At 47.1% G+C, this 22,390-nt stretch overlaps 1 protein-coding gene across 1 annotated transcript in view; it reads left to right on the top strand.

Moving 5' to 3' along the window:
- The window catches only part of LOC144104677 (aldehyde dehydrogenase family 16 member A1-like), a 161,347-nt gene extending 139,200 nt beyond the window's left edge, over positions 1-22,147 (top strand). The window contains 5 exon segments of the mRNA XM_077637816.1: positions 12,035-12,239; positions 17,832-18,020; positions 21,704-21,836; positions 21,839-21,934; positions 21,937-22,147. Of these exon segments, the coding sequence (XP_077493942.1) occupies positions 12,035-12,239; positions 17,832-18,020; positions 21,704-21,836; positions 21,839-21,934; positions 21,937-22,004 (691 nt within the window). The 3' untranslated portion in view covers positions 22,005-22,147.
- Positions 22,148-22,390: the final 243 nt, after the last annotated feature.

Raw genomic sequence — 22,390 nt, 5'->3', positions numbered from 1 at the left:
GGATTCTGAGCTCGTCTTTTTACCGCGGGAACTTGATCTACGGGCTCCGAGCAGTCTTAGAAACTGTGAATTGTTGTTCTGTGTGGCCGATTTTCTTACTAATTCGAATTAAACGCCCAAGTTCCCGTTCTTTTTTTTTAACTCACCTCCGAAAAGCGGAGGAGTCGGCAACACATGCAGGGCCTTTCAGCCAGCCACGTGACGGATTGCCGCTCTGTCATTGGTGGAGTGATACGTAGTAATCTGCGAAACAAATAGTCCACACATATTTTTATTTCTGTGGACCTAATTTGTGGCCATGTAGTCTGCGACTAAAACTATTTATTTACGGAAACCTAAAAAACAAAATAAAAGTGGAAGCGAAGCCACCACGCGACTGGCTGAACGGAACTCCACTTATTGGCTGACTCCTCCTCGTTTCAGAGGAGAGTTCAAAAAAAGGGGGGAGCCGGGTCGTTTAATTCGATTTAATAGAGAAATTGGCCGCACAGGACAATAATTTGATGTTTCTAAGAATGCTCGGACAGTGTAGACCGAGTTCCCACAGTAAAAAGACGATTTCAGATTCCTCTTTAGAGCTCCTTTAAAGGCTCATGGTTTATGACTAGCACAGACGGCTTTCTGTACATATAGTCCCGAAACCGTGTGATGCCATATACCTAGGCCAGCGCCTCCTTCTCTAGTTACGAGTCATTCCTTTCAGCCTTATGCAGCGTGTGAGATTTCAATCCAATAGGGTAGTCTACACCTCCGATCCTATGGGAGAGCACTGCTCCCATGCCGAATGATGGTGCGCCACATTCCAGGCGAATCGGCTTACTTGGATCAAAATGTATGAGGAACCTTCGCTTCCGAAAAGGCTTGTTCTTGCTGGCCTCCCTCCCCATTGCCACTTCATGCCTTTGGCCAGTACAAGGGTGCCAATGTGGTGGACATTCGGTGCTGAAACATGCCATAATAACTCAGTAGAGCTAAGAAGCCTTTGAGTTCACTCACCGATGGTGGCTTAGGTGCATTAAAAACAGTGGCCTTGTTGTCCTCATTGAGCCAAAGGCCCTTTTTGTCAGTGCAGTGGCCCAGAAACGGGACCTTTTCCTCCCGGAACTTGCACTCATCCGAATTAAGTCGGAGGGTGTGTCCAGTAGCTGTTGCAGCACTTGCGTCAGCACCAAGTAGTCTCCCTCTTTCTCGGCGACAATACTAATATCATCCCTGTACACCTGTACGCCGGAAATGCCATTAAGCACCGCTTCCATACGGCATTGAAAAATTTCTGTCGCTGAGGAGATGCTGAAAGCAAGTCGATTGGAGTAGTAAAGACCCTTGTGCATGTCGACTCCGGTAAGATTCTTGGAATCTTTGTCCAACTGCAGCTAATTATATGCATCCTGAAGGTCCAACACGATGAAGACTTCTCCCCCATTGAGACTTGCGAAAATATCTTCTACCCTTGGCAGTGCGTACTGCTCTGTCTCGGTCGCAGCATTCACGGTAATACGGGAATCCCCACGTAATCGCTGCCTACCATCCCGCTTAACAACAGGTACCACCGGTGTTGCACACTCAGAGTTCGGAACTGGTGATAACACGCCTTCAGCCAACAGCCGGTCCACTCCAAATACGTCGGCTTCAGTGCATAGGGGGGACATATATTAGGTGGTTGGGGAAACCAAAAAAGATTGAAGAATAATAAGCCCCTGCCTGCACCACTGACATATAACAGGCTTAATCCAATCTGAAAATAATATAAAAAGGCCCGAGGGTAGTGGTATAATTTTACCACCCGTAGATGGGGAAAATGGAACAAAAAATGAAGGGGGGGGGGGGGGGGGTGGAAGCTTAATAGCTACCCGCAGCCGAGGGAGCGGGCCCGGGGAAACTCCCCTGATCTCCCTTGGGACGTAGCGGAGAGGATGAGTGGAATGGATAGGTTGTATGGTACCGGAAAGGGGTTATGGGCATAGGGATGGGAATGGGCACAGTGAGTTCTTTGCTGATCCTTCGAATGTCTTGACTGAATTGCTGGCCTGACTGGCCAGGACAGGACAGGGAGGGCGTCAAGATTGCCGAATAGTGCGGCCCCACTCACGGCATTCTTGACCGCCCACCAAACGCTAGGGGCTTCAACTGCCGGAGACAGGAGAACCTAACCCTGGGTCAGCTACCTCGGGCCCCTCCACGACTTTGAGGGTTTGTTTCCAACCTGCCAGCTACTAACCGTCGAGTGCTTTTCACGGTTTTTCAGACACCGGAAGTATGTGTGGTGTGACCCAGCCAATAGAGGTCATCAGCCTATCGACTCATCACCTAGCTCCTTTGGGGGGACCTACCTGTGCTTCCAACCATGCACTTATTTTCTCCCCTAGCTTGCTACACACCTACTGAGGAGGGAGTGTTCACGGCCGGGCTGTCCGGGCCACAAACCAAGAACATGGCTCAGGGTGAGATGAGCCGGGCCTACTCAAGTGTCATTGCCTTGGGACGCTTTACTGTAGACTGTCGATGCCGTGCACATTCCGTTTATGCTAAGCTGGGTGGCATGCTGTTTCGTAGCCACATCGGTGATAACCTGCACAAGCAGCAAAAAATGCGTGAGTGGCACTTCCATCGTCGCCCCGGTTCCACGCCGGTTCCACGTGACGAACTGTGCAATGGCGCTGGCAGGAGCGCTCGCGCTAGGCTAGCGGCCACCATTAAATCGCCTCATTGCCTCATTGCCATCGATTGTCACGTCTCTTTCTTCGGCTGGCCGCCACGTAACATTTGATGGAGCATGCGAGGTATCATCGGCAGCCTGGTCCTGGAGCTTCGGCATCCTGCGTCGGCCGTGAGTTCTTGGCCTGCGTCACTCGGCCTTGCCCCAGCCTTTCAGACCCGAACTGTCCTTGCATTGTTCCCCCCCGCCCAGTCCCCTGCCCTATTCCCCGCCGAGACCACCTAACACGACAAACTGAACACGACATAACGACCTGAGCTACCGACCCGAGATGCCGCTTACATCTGAAGACACCGGTCTTCTGCCCAGGCCGTTCGGCATGTCCTGGGGCCCCGACCGTCAGCTCCTGGCAACCTGCGGCACGGACGCTTCGTGGACCAGGAATCATTCAGCCATCTCTTTCATCGTGGCGGCCAGCACCTCACCACTTTCTCGTTCCTGTCCAACCATCCTCTTAAACCCGTCACCACTTCGCGCGTCACCGATCGGGACGATTGCTCGGTGGCCCCGGGTAGTGTGACGAAGAAGACGATGAACTGTGCAATGGCACAGGCAGGAGCGCTTGCGCTAGGCTAGCGGCCATTAAAAGCACCTTATTGCCATCGATCATCGCATCTCTTTTTGCGGCTGACCGCTACGTAACCATACGAACCAAGAGAACTGGCTATTGCTATTCGTGCTCTTGGTGAGCCGAAGGGTGAACATATGAAATGTAGTCGCTCATTTAGCTTATTCGTTGTACAGAGAAGGTATAAACAAGATCAACTATACTCATCGACGTTTGCTTGGCCGCCAATATATGGTGCCTGCTGGTGCGTCAGCAACGGCATATACGTGTATGCCGATCAGCACACTGACCGCCGAGTCGCCGACGCAGCTCCTCGCCAATGAAGTGCATCGCTGTTCCTAGTACGTCACGTTACTGGGCTGTGTGTGGGCTTTTCACTGATATGGTTCTACAGTTCTACGTCACCGACTATAACGCTAGCGATATGTCTAGATCGTGAGAAAGAGCATTTAGGGACTTTTTGGAGCTGAATTAAAGTATATTTAAGCATTTGTTGCATCCAATACTGCACCGTGGGTGACATTACATGCAGAGGAAGCCCATGACAAGCTTATTGTAGCCTAAAAGTTTGATGTCTCAACCCCTTTAGGGGTAATGGACTGGATTCCAACAGAAGGCAAGCGTAGCAGGGGTCGGCAGAAGGTTAGGTGGGCGGATGAGATTAAGAAGTTTGCAGGCATAGTGTGGGCGCAGCTGGCAAAGGGCAGGGTTAATTGGAGAGACATAGGAGAGGCCTTTGCCCTGCAGTGGGCCTAGTCAGGCTGATGATTATGATTATTATGATGGCGACGAAAATCTTCAGAGAATGTGTACCGAAGAAGAGTATTGAGGAGGTGTGCACAGCAGTTCGTTCTGCTGTAGGGCTGGAGAGCAGACATGATGTTCGCACCCTGGTCAGTCACGAACCTAGCCTTCTGATCACCCGTTTAGAAAAACAGTTTTGAAACTATTTTCGAATGTTTTCTCGAGTCCTGCAAAAAATTGCAAGTAAAAAGAATGTGGGAGTACACGCACCACTCACTGTCAATGGAATGTGCTGTAGCTGTCGTGTACGCCACTTTGCGAAAATCATCTGTCCACATGCCCGTAGTGGTCCCACAGCGCCCCTCGATCATAGCTGTGGCAACATCCGGCATTAAGTTTCCCCGAACTTGTACTGCTAAATCGGCTACTGTTCTCAAAACAGTGGTGTGATGAGGAGGGACATCATCAGCCTGAACATTTCCATTTCGAGCTCCAATGCAGATTAACTCTTTGGCTACTTTTGCAAACCGACTGCCGATGACTATGTCATATGAGTACATATCTTTCACACAGAAATGTGCTAAAGCTACAGTTAAATTATCCTTCGTAGATGCTGGAAGCTGTGAGCTTGGCAGCTTCAGAAAAGAAGTTATTGTACTTGCATTGGCTGGGCTACGTTTACACCGGTGCCTCTGGAGATGCAATATTCCGGTTTTAAAAGACTTATAGGCGAAGAACAGCCTGTACTGTACATGCCCCACGGATGAATTCATTGTACACTCAACGACGATGAGGAACTTGTCCCATGCAGCGCTCTTACCATCAGATTTGGGAATAATCTTAATGCATCCGCTTGAAATGCCACTTCTTAGGTTTGTCGCATACCACGAGCCCAGTGCACAGCCCGCAGCAGCATTCACGCAGCCGAGCACACACCAGGCGTACGAAACCAAACTGTGTCCTTTATTGTCGCACTTTCAGCCATATAGTATATTGCCACACTGCTGACACTGACGAAGTGACAAAGTTCTGCGTGCGTGCCATGACGACGTTCCTTCAGGCCACCTCGGGTTTTCCCGCATGTTGTTGCGGATACGCCAAAAGTACTACTGGCCCGAGCTTGGTGCAGTTGTCCAACAATATGTACGAAGCTACCGTGAGTGTCTGTGCCAAAAGATGCCGCCAACTAAACCAGCCGGGCTCCAGCAGCCTATCGATCCGCCGCTCCTCCCATTTCAACAGGTTGGCATGGACTTACTCGGCCCATTTTCGGCGTCCTCCATGAATAACCAGTATATTGCTGTTGCCACTGACTTTATTTTTTATTTTATTTATTCAATACTGCCAGCCTTGGTAGGCCCGGGCAGGAGGGGCAATACAAGAGATACAAGGCATGGTAACATTTAGCACACAAATTAAAGATAAACAAACCAAAGACAACACATGCGTGATTCGAACAAAAAATAGGTAACTTGAACACAATTTTTTTTTTTTTTCACCAGAACTGGACATACAACATTCAAAAGTCTTTATAAAAAATTGGCAATGATCTCAGTGCTTTTTAGTCCACTCAAAGGAAGCTGGTTCCACTCAGTTATTGTGAGGGGAAAATAAGAATATTTGTACAAGTTTGTCCTGGCACAATAAGGGGTTAAGGACTGGGCGTGACGATGTCTCATTAATCACGTCACTAGTTGCTTTAAGTAAGGGTCCGGGCTCATTGATAACTTGTTATTTTTCAACAAAAACAGAAATTTTAGCCGCAAAAGCTTTCTTCTAGTTTCCAGTGTCTTTATGTCATTGACATTAATTAAAGTTGTAGGGGAATCGGTAGTGCGGAATTTAGAAAAAGTAAAACGAACTGCTTCCGCTGAATCATTTCTAATTCATGGATATTAGTTTTAGTGAAAGGATCCCACACTGTACAGGCATATTCTAATTTTGGTCTAATGATTGATGTATAAGGTAAAAGCTTAGTTGCGGAAGGGGCTCGTTTTAATTTATATCTAAGAAAGCACAGTTTACGGAAGGATGAAGCACAAATGTTAGAAATGTGAGCATTCCAACTTAAGGTATTAGTTATTGTTACACCAAGGTACTTGTACTGCGTTACTTCTGATAGGCACCGTGATGATAGGCGGTACTGGTAATATAGACTGTGGTTTTTGTTAGTTATTCTATGAAAACTGTTTTTTTGGCATTTAGTTTCATCTCCTGTCTGTAACACCAATTGTTAATGCTGTTGAGGTTAGAGTTAAGCACTACTTGGTCCTTCGGAGTTTTAATTTCTGTGAATAAAATGCAGTCATCCGCGAACAGCCTAATTTGAACTGGTTCTGTGATAACGTTAACAATATCGTTTATATAGATAAGAAATAATAACGGGCTAAGGACGCTTCCACTAGGGACTCCAGATGTTACCGGGAGAGAGCGCGAGGAGTGACCACCAACACAAACAAATTGGGTTCTGTCAGTGAAGTATGCAGTAATCCATTTGATTAAAAAAGAAGGTAGACCAGCGAATTTGAGTTTACAAATTAGTTTGTTATGTGAAACGAGATCAAACGCTTTCGTAAAATCTAAAAAAATTACATCCACTTGGCCTGATCTATCGAGGATTTCTGCAAAGCTGTGCACAACTGAAGTTAATTGAGTTACAGTTGAGTAACCTTTCCTAAAACCATGCTGAAGTGGAGTTAGAAAACCTTTGTTGTTTAGAAATTCAGTTACTTAATTGGCAATGATGTGTTCTAACATCTTACAACATGATTACAGCCATGAAATGGGGCGATAATTCTGGAGGAGGGTGGAGTTGCCTTTTTTGAGCACAGGGACTATACGAGCCGCTCTCCAGTCAGAAGGAAGGTTTGCCGATGAAATCGACGCTCGGAAAATAATGACTAAAAACTTTGATAACATTTCAGCGTAACAGTGAAGGAAAACATTGGGGATGTTATCTGGTCCTGGAGACGAACGTAGTATTAAGTTCAGAAGCATTGCACAGACACCAGGCAAAGACACCAAGTCACCCTCATCGTCGTTTTGTTGTTGGAGAACATTGCTTTGCGCATGTCTGACTGGAATGGAAAAAGCACTCTTGAAATATTCCTTAAAATGATTCGCGATTACTTGCTTGTCATGAATTATAGCACCGCCATGCTATATTTGATCTACGGGCTTTCTCTTTTTGGATAAATGGCTCCAAAATTTATCAGGCTTATTCTTTATAAAGATAGGCAAAGTAACCTGAAAATAGTGCCGCTTGGCACTGCTCACAGCTTCAGTAAGTGAGGCCCGTGTACGATCATTGATGCGCTGGCAGGCGCCGCTCCGTTTCAAACGTTTCAGTTTCCTTTTGGTTTGTAAGATACATCATGTAATCCAAGGTGTTGGTTTTGTACGCTTCCTGATTTTGTTTGGGATAAAATTTCCGAGACAATGACTGCATATCTTCTTAAACTGGTGCCATAGTACAGTGACGTTCAGACCCATTAAAATCACTTAGTCGAAGATCAAGATAGTCCAGCACACTTTCATCACTTGCGCATGAAAAATCTTTCACAGTTTCAGGTTGTACGGACAGGGAGTCGCGTGAAGCGTTGAAAACACACGAAAAACACACTATTTGGTGATCAGATATGCCAGGCTCAACAGTCACATCAATATTTTCAATTGAATGGCTAACAAAGACTAGATCCAGTACAGAACTAGAGGAGTCAGTAATACGAGTAGGCTCGTTGACTACTTGTATTATGTTTTCAGCAAGCATTATGTCAAACATATACTTAGAATGACTGTTGTGCATGCGGTCAAGGGGTGGTTTGTTCTGAATACCTAGTGCCGGGCAAGTTGAAATCCCCTGTCAATATTATTTTGTCGTGAGTAAAAGTAGCCATATGTTCACATAAATTATTCATAAATTGGGGGTGAGAATTGGGTGCTCGGTATACAGCAAATAACAAAATACTCTGACCAAAAAAATTGACCTTTAAGGTGACCCTCTCATGATTGTCAATCTGTTGTAGAAGAAATGCAGACAATGGTTTTTCTTACTAGAATGGACACTACTAGACTGCGAATCCGACGACAACAAAAACGCGACGCCGAGCGTTACAACCTCCGCCACAGGGAGGGGATTTACACGCCCGGCAACCAAGTCAGGTTGTGGAGCCAGATTTGTTTGCGAGGGCGCTTTGAGAAGCTTCTTCGCCATTACTGAGGCCCTTAACAGGTGTTACGCCGCCATAGCGCGGTGACCTACGAGGTGCTTCCTCAAGGAACTGTCCGGTCCTCTTGACAGCCGACGTCCAAAGTAGTCCCTGTCGCTATTACTTTTGTTAGCCCCTTTCCACTGTCCACCTCCGGGGCCGAAGACACTCGCACCGTTAACTTGCTGCCTTACCTACATTTTTTTTTTCCGCACGTGCGCCATCGAGTCGATGCCTCTTGGAAGGGAAAGGGGCAATGCCATACTGCTGACGCTCTGCCGGTGCCACCTGGGGGCCAAACCTTGTCTCCTAGCGCGTGGCCGAGTGTTTTCTTTGTCTCAAATGAGCGCGGCTGTTCAGCGAGCCTCGCCTCAGAAAGCGGCTGTGCTTCCAGCTTCATACTACGTTTGTTGGTGACAATATTCAGTGAACGCGTGCAAAAATTCCTGAAAATATTCGGTGCAGTGTAGCAAAAAAAAATAAATGTAGGATCACACTCTCTGCCGCGCGGCAGAAACAATATGCTGCAAAACCTTTCTAATTATCTAAATAATTAAAAACCACTAATTAACATTTTAATTATCGTAGCTGGGTGGTTAGTCCCAAAGGGAAATTTGATGCCGTGAACAAGACTGTCATATCAGTTTTTGAAATGAAGAAAAACTGAATTTCTAGAGCCCTGCAGCGCAAAGAATTTCAGCGCTTTTCCCGCACAACGACCAAAACTGAGCGCATGAGGAGCGCCGGAAATATGGCGTAAGCGAAGCATCCTCTGGTGACATGTCGTAATGAATTCGAAATGCGTGTGCTAAGTTTACTTGCTAGAGAACCTCGGTGCTCAGCTTAGACCGTGGCTGGTGTTATCGACTGCTTCGTTGCTCAGAGTAAGAAAAATTATAGTAGTCATCTGCTACGCAGCCGTCTCTTTTGGGAACACCGGTAAGCACACCTGGCGCTCTGCTTGTCTGGTTAACTCCGGAAAGAGTTTTTTAATCTTTTATATTTTAGCCACTAGCTTCGTGAAAAGGATAAAGGTACTCTTCTCTGATAGCGTGCAGATTACTGTTTAATGTTAAATAGTGCCAGTATATCGGCATGCATTGTAGTATTTCTGTCAAGTGTCTATTTCCTTTATGCGGTATCGGCTTAACTGCTACAATAAATGAGAATGACTACGTAGATGAAAAGATTCTAACTGAAAACATTGCAATTTTGGCACTTAGGTGCTCCGTACCAGCTGGCTCAATATGGTTGCTGTGTGGTGCATCAGACACGTTCCGTGCTTTAAAAGGTGTTAGTACTTAATTAGGAAACCGTGTCCCCAGATGTTTAGCACTTTCTAGTTGTATAACAAACAGGAATGAATGAAATTTGTACCATTTATGGATTTAGTTGGTTGCAGCCCCACTTGGGCACTCCAGGAAAGAACTAGTATTTGGGATGAAAACAAACCAGTTCCCCTCACGTGTTCAAAATGCTTACCACCCATTGCGATGCACAGTAGAATGCGGTCCTTCAGTTGAATACGCTCCTTCAGGTCTTTGTTGTTTGCTGGCTCCGTATTGAAAACTTCGTTCTTATCGTATCTAGTGGTGACAAATCTAGGAGGCCCCGCTGTTGCTCCCCCCTGCCCAATCCATTGGTTGGGAAAGCTGCTATCATGCAATTTCCTCAGGCGTTCTTCGTGTTGTATTTTACTCTGAGCTTCCCGTTCTTCAAAGAAGGCTGCTGTAGCGCCCGGAAACAGCTAATGCAATCATTGTTCGGCATGGGACGCTCGTCCGAAATATTGATATTAATATTTTCCATTATTGTGACATTTTTGTTTTCGAAAGGTAATTTGTGCAGAATTTTTTCTCAGACCAGAAATCAGGGGTCGAAGAACTCGAGGAATGGTATATTGAACCAACAATTGGATTTCTTCCATCAGTACCAAGTGCAAAACCTAGGTTTGCATCTCTCAGCTAGCGCATCCTGCATGAATAGTCGTAGCAGATGAAGTGCCCCTCTCAGATAGGAGAACAATGCTTATGTGCGACCTGCTCAAAATAAGTTCCCTACAGAAACATCTCATAGTCAAGACACTCTTCAGTGATACGCCTTAATCAATAAGACCCCTGTTATTATGCTTCAAAGATAAAGTTCAACAGTTAGGATTTCCCTACATGAAATTGCCCCAAGACACAATTCACTGCTGCCATGGTACAGCCTACCCTTTGTGTGTGACTTCACATTAACACACCTTTGCAAAAAAAAAATGCCACATGAGTACATACCGCAGCAATATCTGACTCTTGATGAAAAATGTGCAAACTACATAGAATTTTACACAGATGGCTCAAAAAAAAATAATTTGTCAGGAGTGCTGCAATACAAGGAAAATGGGCAAAAACAGTAAGACTGCCGAATTGTGCATCAAATTTCACAGTTGAATGTTATCTGTGTAGGTGTGGGCAGAATAATGAATTACAATATCAGAAATGGCATAATTTACACTGATTCACTCAGCCTACTTACTCCATGCACTCCATTCTAGAAATGCAGTTGAAACTCTAGTCAGAAGCACAATACACAACATTAAAAAAATCACAACGCACGGTCATAGGATAAGATTCTGCTGGGTGCCAAGCCATGTCGGGATAGAGAGAAATGAGAGAGCAGACACGTGCTTCACAAGCGTGCAGCGGTAATCACAAAGTCAATATGGCACATAGAGACTGCATTAAGAAAACGAGCTCTTGGGCGAGTTGGTTGCTTGTCTTAGGCATAGTAGCAGCTCAAAAAAAAAAACACAAAAGAAGAACTAGACACCGAGAGACACGCACAGAGGCTGATGCGTTCCTCTCGGTGTCTGTGCGTGTCTCTCGGTGTCTAGTTCTTCTTTTGTGTGTGTTTTTTTTGCGCTGCTACTATGCCTAAGACTGCATGAAGCTTATACACACTGAGTTGAGATATAAATGGCAAGCGTATTGGGAAAATAAAGTAAACAGCAAAGTACACTTCGTCAAGCTCATCTTGAGAGAATGGAAATCATGCAGGCATCAGGAATGTTTCATCGTCTTGGCATTGGACGCACATACCCCTATGTGAAAAACATGGAGATGAACTCACAGTAAGCCACATTTTATTCTCGTGCACAAAACTTGAAACATTAAGGAAAAAATTATTTTGCTCCATTTTACATTGAACACAATCCTTTACGCCCAATGTTGCTCTTGGGTGAAGATGCACTTGTTGACTTCTCATGTATTTTTAAGTTTTCAAAACAGCAGATGTTTTAACGAACTATAGATTTGATAAATTGTAGTCAATATATTGTAACAGTTGTTACACTGAAAAGGAACTGCAGCGGCTGAACGAGGGCACCAGAGAAACGGAACCTACACTTCAGCGTCGTCTACTTCTAGAGGCTGCGATCTCTCTCTTCTTCTACTTCCAATCCTCGTGTCAATATTACAAAAACCAGACCTTTTAACCACACTTGACCCACTTTCTCATTCTCGAGATGAAGGCTGAGTTCGTTATTTGGTTTGTTGAGAGCCTGAAGATCCTTGCTCAGTCAAGGAATGTCGCTGAGGTTATCCGGCCTTCTTTAATGCTTTTAATATTATTCTTTTCTATAATTTTTGCCCTTAGTCATCACTAGGTAATACGAACCAAGTTTTTAGGCCCTTTCACTACCATTGTTTATTCAAAATTTTGTAAAATTTTACAGGAAACAATTTTTTCTATACCTTGAGTTTGATGCATAATAGCCTTAGGTGCTTTTGCGCCATTAAACCCAACATCCCTGAGCAGGTGGTCATCCCGGTCGGCCCACAACCGGGCCCAGGTGCTGTTCTACCTGGCAGAGAACCTGCAGTTGCGGAAGGCTGAGATGGTGGCTCTTATCCGCAACATGAACAACAAGCCTGAAGCGGCATGCGAGGCAGAAGTGAGCGCCTGCATCCGCCGCCTCTTCTACTGGGCTGCCACCTGCGACAAGGATGCCGGCTCAGTTAGGGTGAGTATGCTTTGTAACCACTGGGCAAGCTCACAAGAAACAAGGTATTTACTTACCCACAGCGCCACGTGTGGCATTACAGCGGGGGTTGGGTAGGTTGTACAAAACAAGGAGACTTCATTAAAGCATTCCATCCTTGAACAAATTGGTTCTTGACCAGAATTCGCTCAACTTTGTGGGTATGATTAACTGGCTCGAATCTGTAATGTGGATGGAAAATGTTCATAGGAATAGCAATTCCATTGTAATATTGCTATTATGAAAAAATTTAACCCTTAGCAGGATAATCTGAATCTAAGCTAGTTTGATAATAATGCACATAAAACAGCAGCCAACGAGGGACACCACACAGCAAGGAGACTCACTTCAAGATGTTCCCATTCTAATTCCTGTTTTATGCTAGACACACTAATGTGCTTGCTATAATTCCCAGAAAAATAGCAGGCCGCTGAGTTCCAAACTCTTTCTACTTTCTGTTTGTCGGTCTTTGTCAGCGGGTCCCATACAATACAAACATATTCTAGCACAGACCTAATGTACGTTTTAAACAGTAAATCTCTAGAACCATGCGGAAACATTCTCGTTGCGGAAACATGCAGCAAAAAAACCAGCATTTTCCAAGCTTTCCCGGTTATCACAAACACAAAGTTCACCTTTCATTGACACAAACTTTGTAAAGGGGCATGTTTTACTTCTTTGGCAAGCCATGCTGTCAAAAAGAGATGAGCTTATTGCACTCTCCGTCACAACTTTGGGCTTTCTTGACGTCCTATATGTTCGCAGGCAGCACTTCTGGAGCGGAAGCCATGACTTCTGTAGCAAAAAGTTCCACACCGTCTACTGAATGCACCCTGGGAGGGGTACAAGAAAATTTTCCAGGGACATACAACATCTGGAATTTATAGGGTGTTGTCGTGAGCCTGAGTCGTTGTACCCTCGAAGGAAGCACATCAAGTTTCATCTTGCCAAACAACGACATGAGGAAGGTGACCAGTTTCCACAGCGAAGGTGATGCCTCTGATGAACTCGTTAAACCTCTGGATGGCCAGCGCCGCAGCCAAGGCCTCTTTGTCCATCTGGTTTTACCTCTGTTTTGTGGCTGTCATAGGCCTTGAGGCCTGCATTCACTAGATGGTTGTTTTTAAGCCTTGTGCTGAGACAGTGATACAGAGACCCCAAGCCAACGCTTTTCTTGGTGTAAGGTGATGCCTGCAGTTGCAAGACGAGTCAACACTTGCCTGAGTCATGCATCGTGTTCCTGCTGGGTACGTCCGGAGACAAGGATGTCATCAATCACATTTACGGCACCATCCTGACCTTTGAGGATCCGGGCCACGTGTTTTTGAAAATGCACCAGAGCTGAGGTGATGCTGAAGGGTAGTCAGCAAAAGCAGTAGCGACCAAAAGGGGTGATGAAAGTTGTCAGTTCCAGAGAGACATCTTGACCTGGTGGAAGCTTGCAGTCGCATTCAGCCTCACCGAGGAGACCAAGAACTTGTTCAGCATTCCCTCAAGAAGCACCTCGTTCAGCCGGCTCAGGTCAGATGACTGTGACGTCCACAAACTTGGCTTTGGCAGGTGATTCCAGAGCGTGCAGCCAGAGGGCATTGAGCTTGGCTTGCTTAGACTTGGCTTGGCTTGCATTTTCCATACTTCTCAGGCACCGCCACAAGTCCGGCACACCACGGAGTTGGTTTATCAATACAACATACGACACCAATGACTTCATGCAGCAGGCTGGAATCCGTCAAGGAGCACTGAGTGAGAACAGTACAGTATCTTGCTTTAGGCGAATAGTGTGCTCATCTCTGAACGTGCCAAGGCCACGTAACAGTTTAGCGGGAAGTGTTGGCTCAGGAGTGTTCACGGCACCAAGTAATTTGTTGTCTTCAAATAATGGTACAGAGAGGGACTTGTAGAGACATTGAGAGCTTGTCTTCTCTTGCCAACGTAGACGTGCCAGGTACGAGCCTCACACATGAAGAGGTTGGCCTCCAGGCCCTGCCAACACTGCATCAACACTGTCGAGCTTGGTCAGAACTCCACGGAAGTCACTTGGGACAGCAGAGACCTCAGTGCCTGAGTCTATTTTGAATTCAGCTGATTAGTTGTCGACTGTGACGTCCATAAACTTGGCTTTGGCAGGTGATTCCAGAGCGTGCAGCCAGAGGGCATTCAGCTTGGCTTGCTTAGCTTGGCTTGCTTAGGGAGCAGCAAAGCTGCTCCAAGAGACACGCACGTCGACAACGAACCTGTCGCGAACCAAGCGTTGCATCATTTGACTAACTTGCTGAGTTGGGAGTGCGATGTGTAGACGCTGCTCACCAGGTTGCTGGACGACTCGTAGATTTATATTTGCAGGATGCACAAAGTGCTCGGAGAAACGTTTGACAACTGTGTCGTAGGGCGCCAACAAGGCCGCATCGAGCAAAAACGTGTCAAGGAGTAGGCGAGCATCCAGGCCCAAGAAGAAGCTTACAGGCTTACATACTTGGAGATCTTGAGAAGCTTTTTGTAGTCCATTGACTGCAGCTTAATTTTCGAAGCCAGACTTCTATGTGGACCAGCTTGAAGGGTTCGAGAAGAACTAGTTTGATGGCTGCAAAGCTAGGCCTAGGCACTGAGTTGATTGGGCAGTTGCTTCTAGAATCATTTTCATGCCATGCTGTCACTGCTGACAACATGTCACATGGGCGTTCATAAGTGGTCACGCTGCCGAGAGCCAGAGAGTGACTAAACCTGTTTTGGTACAAACTCCAATTTGGTGATTCACCACAACAAGCCACTTGCAGGATTCAGCCCAGAACACACTACTAGCCAGCTAACAGGTGGCCACCACTGCATTGTGGGCATTTCAATTGTAGCATGACGACAAGAGAATCATAATTATACTGCATCCTTTAAAGGGGCACTGAGGAGAAATTGAAGTTGGCTTGCATCGATAGAATACCAGCTCCTGATCACAAAAATGCCACTCTTACTGAAAACAAAGCTCTTGTAAGGTAGAAAATAGCAAGAACCAAAATACAGGTATCGCCGACACAGGCCAATCTCGCATGTACAAACGTGGTGACATCATAGGACAAGAGACGCCACCTTGGAGGAATTTTCCTTCCTCCATGGACACCACGAGTCTCTGAGGCAGACAAAGGAAGGTTGCGCAGTTCAATATTGAAGTAAGTTTTGTTTTGAAACCGATAGTGCACTTTTATCACACAAGGAAGACAGGCAAAAGACAACCTGAATGTTGGAAGCAAAAAAAACCAATACTTTACGGTGCCACAGGCGGCCAGGAGAGTTTCAATTTGTTATGGTGCTTTGCATCTATGAGCTTTGCGTGCCCTGTGGTTTTGTTTTTGACGCGCCTCGATTTAGATGCGCCAAACAGCAGAGGAAGTCCAAGTGCCGCTTCAAGTGCTAGTTAACCTTTAAAGGTGCCTATTAAGGCTGGCCAGATGATCGCCGCGGTTGAAGGAAAAGTATCATGGCACGGTGGTCGGGGATCATACAAGGCAGCTAGCAGTATAAAGAGCACTTGGGTCTTCGTACGCTCGCCCAGCGAAACATTCCCGGCTGTGCCAGTCAACTTCAGACTACTTAACGGAAATCGTTTATTAGGGGCGGGAGACGAGGTCCAAGGCAGTTAAGAAAAATTGCTGATGGCCTAGCTCTGTTAGGCCAGGATATACGTAGCGAAAGCACGGTGACTTCTGCATCGGAAGAGTGCATTCACTAGATGCGCCTTTATTCATGGTTAAAGCTTGAGCTGTCATGGCTGAGTAATAGCGTCTCCGCCTCAAATGACAAAGGCCCTGGTTAGATTCCGAGCCTCGGCATAGGTTTTTTTTTTTTATTCAGTGAGTGTGCATGGGGTTTCAGTGGCTCCCTTAGGTGCCGCCACCGAATATGTCGGTTAGCGGTTAAGCGCAGGCTCTGTTAAGGCACGTGCGCTGCGCGCCGACGTCACGTCGTACGCCGCCGGCCCGGCCAGACCGGTGCGGCTCCTTAGCGAGGCGCGCGTTGTGACGTTATGTGCCTCCTCGGAACACCACCACGGCAAAATCGCAAGTTCGCTTTAAAAAGAGATTTGGAACCTGGAGAGACCGTGACTCCACTCTCCTCCAACTCATTTATTCGCGGCTCCATTGATTAGCTTCGGCAGTTGGGCGGAGCTATTCTTTTCGAGCTCTCAGCTAATTTAATCCATTCACAGTACACATCTGAAGGTACATGCAAGGGGGCGAAAGAGCCTGATCCAGTGGGCCCCGTACCTCCGGAAACGCGCGGAACCCGTTGAAGCGTCATGGCGTCGGCTTTACTTTCAAGCCGCCAACTTCAAATGCAAGCGCCTTTGAGCACCCATCTGTTTTTTGTGGCAAAAAAATAAATAAATAACCTGGCCCTTTTAACCGTGGGAGACCTCGACGCCTCCTGCTGCGCCATGCAACATTACCGTTCAAGGAATCACAATCCATTGGCCCCAAAGCCCCGGCCAGCCTCCGATGGGCGCGACGCCCCGACCTTGTCCTCGCCCCTCGTTACTCCCCGCATGAGGCTATGATATTTAATTTGCAACGGCTGCTCACGGCGCAAGGGAGAAACGACCAGCCGGTGCCTAACCTAACCGTGCTCCCTCAGAAGCATCGCACGCTCTGTGGGGCTGATGTTGCCGAAATGCAGGCCGGAGTTTTTGTGAGAACTTCGTCGTCGTGTTCGGGAACGGGATCCATTGTAACGCTGGCAAGACACTGGTGCAAACGTAAACGAAGCGACGGTAGCAACCCCCGATATATGCCTTCAACGTGCGGCGGCTGTACCTTTCATCTCGGCTGCTTCTAGACAGCACAGCTAGCTGCCAGAAATCACGGAGTCTGCGTTTACGTCATGTTTCATGTCACTCCGTTCTATGACGTCATAAGAGGGCGCCATGACGTCATAAGAGTGCTCCGAGATTGAATCGGATTGGCAGGAAAAGTTTTTTCAACTTCTTACCCAAATTTCTTTGAAATAAATGCATCTTTCGCTCCCAGACAAGCGGCAACAAAGCCATGAAATGCCGAACTATCAGATTTTGCTAACAAAAAAAAAATTGATAGAGTTCTCCTCACTGTCCCTTTAACTAACTTGCAGCACTAGCAAAGGCAGAGACCTCCTCAGCCAATCAAGAGAGCGCGTTTAATGTGTTCGTTCATGCCTAGCAGTCTGCATGTTGTCTGCTCGCTGAGTGCACAGATATGGTTTGAAAAAGGTATACATCCACGCCGTCTACATTCCATGCACTGAGGCTATGCATGCAAGCATCTTTGAAGCCCTTTGTGCGCTGTGTGGTTGCACAGGCTGGCATCCCCAACTCCATCAGTGCATTGGCTGCATGCGCTTGTTCTGCCTGAGGCAAGCAGCGTGAGTTGGTTAACGAGAACCAGTGGTGTTTGGATGCCGTGCGTGTTTGGCTCAGATGAACAGGAATCATTAATATCTGAATGGTTCAAACAGTGCACATAGAACAATGCAGTGCAACATACTATTCACAAGCTATTCAAGTACTCGCTGCACACCCCTGTGGTCAGCCCAGAGCAGATGTCACTTTTTCAGAGCACCGCCACCAAGGGCACCGTGGTGCGTGTGAATGAAGCAGTGGGCGTCATTGGCATCGCTTGCGCGGAGGACTCCTGCCTGCTGAGCAACTTTGTTTCGGCCATGGCCACAGCCCTCGCAGCCGGAAACTCTGTCGTCGTGCTTGCCCCCAAAGAGTGGCCCCAGCCAGCTCTGCGCTTCTGCCAGGTGAGCTCTGGTCCGCACCATGGCCTTAGCCATCTTTGGATGCTGGGTGACTCTGCCTCTAGAGCTGCTCATTTTTTTTTTTGCATTCGTGAAACAGTCATGCAGCTCCAAAGCACACAAAAATTCCTCGTTATAACGAAGTCAGCGGGACGGCAAAAAAATTTGTTATAAGCGCTAATTCGATATAAACGACCACCCGCGAAAATCTAAAGCAGTCGAGTTTTAATTGCGCCGCAATGGCGAGGAAGTCAAAATACAATGTATTCAGTGAAGCAAAACTTTATTCAGGTGCAAAAAAGGCAGGTTATGTTTGTTGTGCTCAAAAAAGCATTAGCCGCTCATCGTAGGTACACAGCTCGATCGTGAAAACTGAACGGTTTTGCAATAGGGGCTTCGCATGATTACTGGGCAGTTTCTTTTTTCCGATGTGTACAGCTGTGAAGTTTGCAATTGAGTTTTTCGGTGCATCGTTGTCCTTGACATTGTGCTAATTCTACAGTTCTAGTGTCAGTGTTCGCACCGTTGACAGATGTCTAGAAACAAAATTCAATGACCCTACCACACACTTAGACCGTTTGTCTAGTCGGATGGCGCGAATCAAGCATGACCAGCTCGAGAAAACCGGCGGGGAAACACCGTGGTTGCGTTGACCTGCCATGTTGTGTGGGATACACTGGTATCCCATCCTCGTCCCTCGCGCCAGCGGCGACCATGACTTACACGGGCGCGCTGGCCACCAGGAATGTGGAGAGAAGGCACCCCTGCGACTCTGCTCATTTCTGCCCCAGCACTGACGTGACGTCACGGCAGCGCACTGCCTTCTGCGGAGAGGGTAGCATGCCTAAGCTTGACGGCAACGATTTGCTGCTAGGGAGGCAATGACCGAGGGGATAAAAGGGGAGAACGCGCGGCGGGGACTCGCTGCCGGACCTGACCTAAGTGCCCCACGGACCCTTTTCGCTGCCCGCAGGCCCCCGAACACCAACGCCAGACGGCGTCAACGACCTGGTGAGCTAGTGAACATCTATTTTACGGATAGAACATTCTTCCGCAGTGTGCTTTACCTCGTTTTAGGATAATAAACTATTTCCTAGCGTGCCTGCAGTTGCCTATTTCGTCCGGACCTGCCGTGGCTGCGACTCTGTGCCTCGGGTTGGGGAAATGTGTTGCGTACTTGAATAACGCCTGCATGTAGCTTGCACAGAAGCTCGCCTTCCCGGCCGGCTGGACACAGAGTGACCCCATAGTTGACAGCCTGACTCGCCGCTGGTGACGCACGGATTTTTTTGTGTTTTCGGCAAGTTATCAATCTATTTGCACCGTCAAAAGTGCAACCAAGCTAGGGGCGGTGTTTTTATTGCGATGCAGGCCGATTATGACGAGCGGCAAGTAGATTTCTAGACTGGCTTCCCCAAAGTCGTCTTCCCGATTTGTTAAAACGTAGCTCCTCGCGTCGAACACGGCAAAGGGTGTGCGACCAGCAGTCGCTTTGCGACCAGGCAGCAGCAGCTCGACAACACCGTTGTTCACACCTGCAAGCGCGACCTGCGGGTCACCTTCTCGTCTGAAGCGAAAACTCTTGGGAATGACGTTTTCGCGCGCTTTCGAGAGTTTCGTCTGCTTTGGTAGATGTGAAACAGCTAGGCTTAGCAACGAATACAACAGCCAGGGAGTAGCTAAGTTCATTGCCGAAAGCTCACCTCGCTCGCTACTCGCAAGCGTGAATGGGCTCGTAATCGGAGGGATACTTCTTTTGTGATTTTTGGCACGTTTCAGTGCCAGAAATGTTCTTTAGAGCGGTAAAATTTTGCTCACCGAGTGCACCCCATAGAATGCTACGTCGCAAGTCCGCCCACGGTCTTTTGGCCATTTTTCAACATCCAAGAGACCGCGGTTTCCTGGCATTGCAAAGCGCCACGAAAATTTTATTTTCATTTGGATTCTATCATGGGGGAAACCAGCGACGCGATTGCGACCGGTTCGGGCGCGCTTACGTTCGCATCCGCTGTAAACAGCTGGGGGCACTCGGCACTCGCTTACTCGTTACTAGGCAGGTCATCGGTCGTAGGTTTTGTACTTTTGTGGCCTGTTCTGTGCCTGCCTGAGTCTAATTCGTCGGCTGTATTAATTTGACACTGCATGCACAAAAGGGTCACCGCCACCGCAGAGATGCCTCCGCTCGCCACTTCGCTCTAAGCGGGTCAAGCTCTTTGTGCGCTTCGAGTAATGCGGCCTAAAATGCATGCGTTTGGGTCAGGACCAGAAGAAATTTCGAATAAAACGATATTTCGAGTAAAGCATTTCTATATAACAAGGGATTACTGTACATGTATTACAGAGCTTTTGCACTGAGTTAAGGCATCTTCAAGAAGGAAAAACGTACAGAAACACAGGACGGCACAGGCATTGCAAGGAATACCCTTCAAAAAACTGCACCCCTGTTGTGGACAGCACGCGCGTCCTTAAGAAATACACACCGAAGAAAGCCAGGGAAATCTTCCAAGCACTCTGGAGAGGCCAGAGTTGTGTCAGCAAGCCATCTGCTGGTCTGCTTGAAAAGAAAATGAGTGATCTATCCGTTTGAATTGCTCAAAGCACCTGTAGTGATTCTGTGTTGGGGTTATTTATATTTTTTGTGTTTTTGCTGTTTACATGTTTTTCCAGCTATATTATGCTTCTGGCGGAATAAAAAAAGAGTTGATAGTCAACGCATTGTTGTGCCGTCATATTCTCTCTTCGTCCTGTGTTTCTGTGCTGTTTTTCCTTTTTTTGCACTGTTCAGCACTCGACTGGTACCGGAAGTCTGCTTTTTTTGTGTCCACATTCTTACCGAAAAGTTGGTTTTGTATCCCAAACTTTTATGATGACCCCTGTCTTATCATCAACAAAAAGGGCTGCGGTGATTGATCAAGTTTTCTCTGATGACTCACCACGGTAAAAAAAAAAAAAGATGCCATTTCGGGAGTGCTATGGCTCCCTTGTTCACATGAGGCAACAGGCAGACATATCCATTCTTATGTACCACTTAGAAGTGTTTTTAGTGATTAGGCATAGATGGGATGGCATAGGTAGGATGCTGGTGAAGTATGGCATTTACAAGAGATGGAGCTTTTCATTGATAACTTGTTAAGGTAGGTATGAGAAGGCTAGTTTGGTGCATATTTGGCCGAATTTCTATTTCTAGTGCAGAAAGATGAGGACAAAGGAAACGAAGTGGACAGGACTGAACCGCTACTAACAACTCCAATTTTTTATTGAAAGAATGCTGCTTTTATACAGTGACCGTTCTTAACAACAAAAGGAAATCATCTAGAAGGCTTATGATATCGCGTTGGTTATCTCGTCACCTTAGGTATGAAACTGGGTGAACTGTGGTTTACTTATATCTAAGGTACTTGATGTCTTTTTCTGCAAGCGATATTGATGGTTCTCTGACAAACGTGATCCCGGCACTTTCAATTTCGATGCCTTCAACTATTTCCCTTCTAAGCTGTGTTGGACGCAGAACTGTTGTGTTTTCAAGCACTGGGCTGCAGTTATAGCATGCATTCCAGAAATTGAGAAAGGTGTTGGTGGAGCCTGCTGACTCATTGACTGCTGAGACGATAGTTTTCTCAGAACAAAGGTAGCGGGACCTTTGCACTACCCACAGGAAGCTTATACAGTAACTCTCTCATTGACAGATCCTGGAGACATCTGATGTGCCACCAGGTGTGGTCAACGTCCTGTCAGGAAAGGAGCGACCTGTGCTGCTGCGGGCCTTGGCCGAGCACCATGACATAAGCGCCATCTGGTACCATGGCCAGGTGGACAGCTCGGCTGCTTCCTAGAGTATGCAGCCTCGCACAGCGACAAGCGCACCTGGGTGTTCCCAGTGCAAGACAGCACTGACCAGGACCACCACTGGATGGGCTGGCGGTCAGTCAGCACACTACCCAGCCCAAGAGCATCTGGCTGCCCTACGGTGACACCTTTGGCAACTGATCAGCAGCAGTTTTGCTCTTTGATCATACCAGTTGTGAAACTTTGCTTTGAAAGTGACCGCATCTCGATGGTGTGTCAATGCATGGACAGACGAAATCATCGATTCTAGGAGCGGACAGAGCACCACCTGACCACTGGCTCAGCCTTTTCACACATATGGCGCCACATGCACAAAATTATGAGGAGCATCTTTTCCCTCCCTGGTTTCTAGAATATATTGGTAGCATTCTGTGTGAGCAAATCGGTGTGGTTGGTATGGCTTCCTTTTTGCCGTTGACCACTGACCACCCTCTGGTCTGAAAATATTTTCTACTTCTCTAGCAACGAGGTGCGGCCTGCAAATTATTTTTTGAAAAGACTCATTAATAACATAGTGACTGCATCGC

This window comes from Amblyomma americanum, chromosome 9, assembly GCF_052857255.1.
Source record: "Amblyomma americanum isolate KBUSLIRL-KWMA chromosome 9, ASM5285725v1, whole genome shotgun sequence".
Classification (NCBI taxonomy): Eukaryota; Metazoa; Arthropoda; class Arachnida; order Ixodida; family Ixodidae; genus Amblyomma; species Amblyomma americanum.
This window is presented reverse-complemented; position numbering and strand designations above follow the sequence as displayed.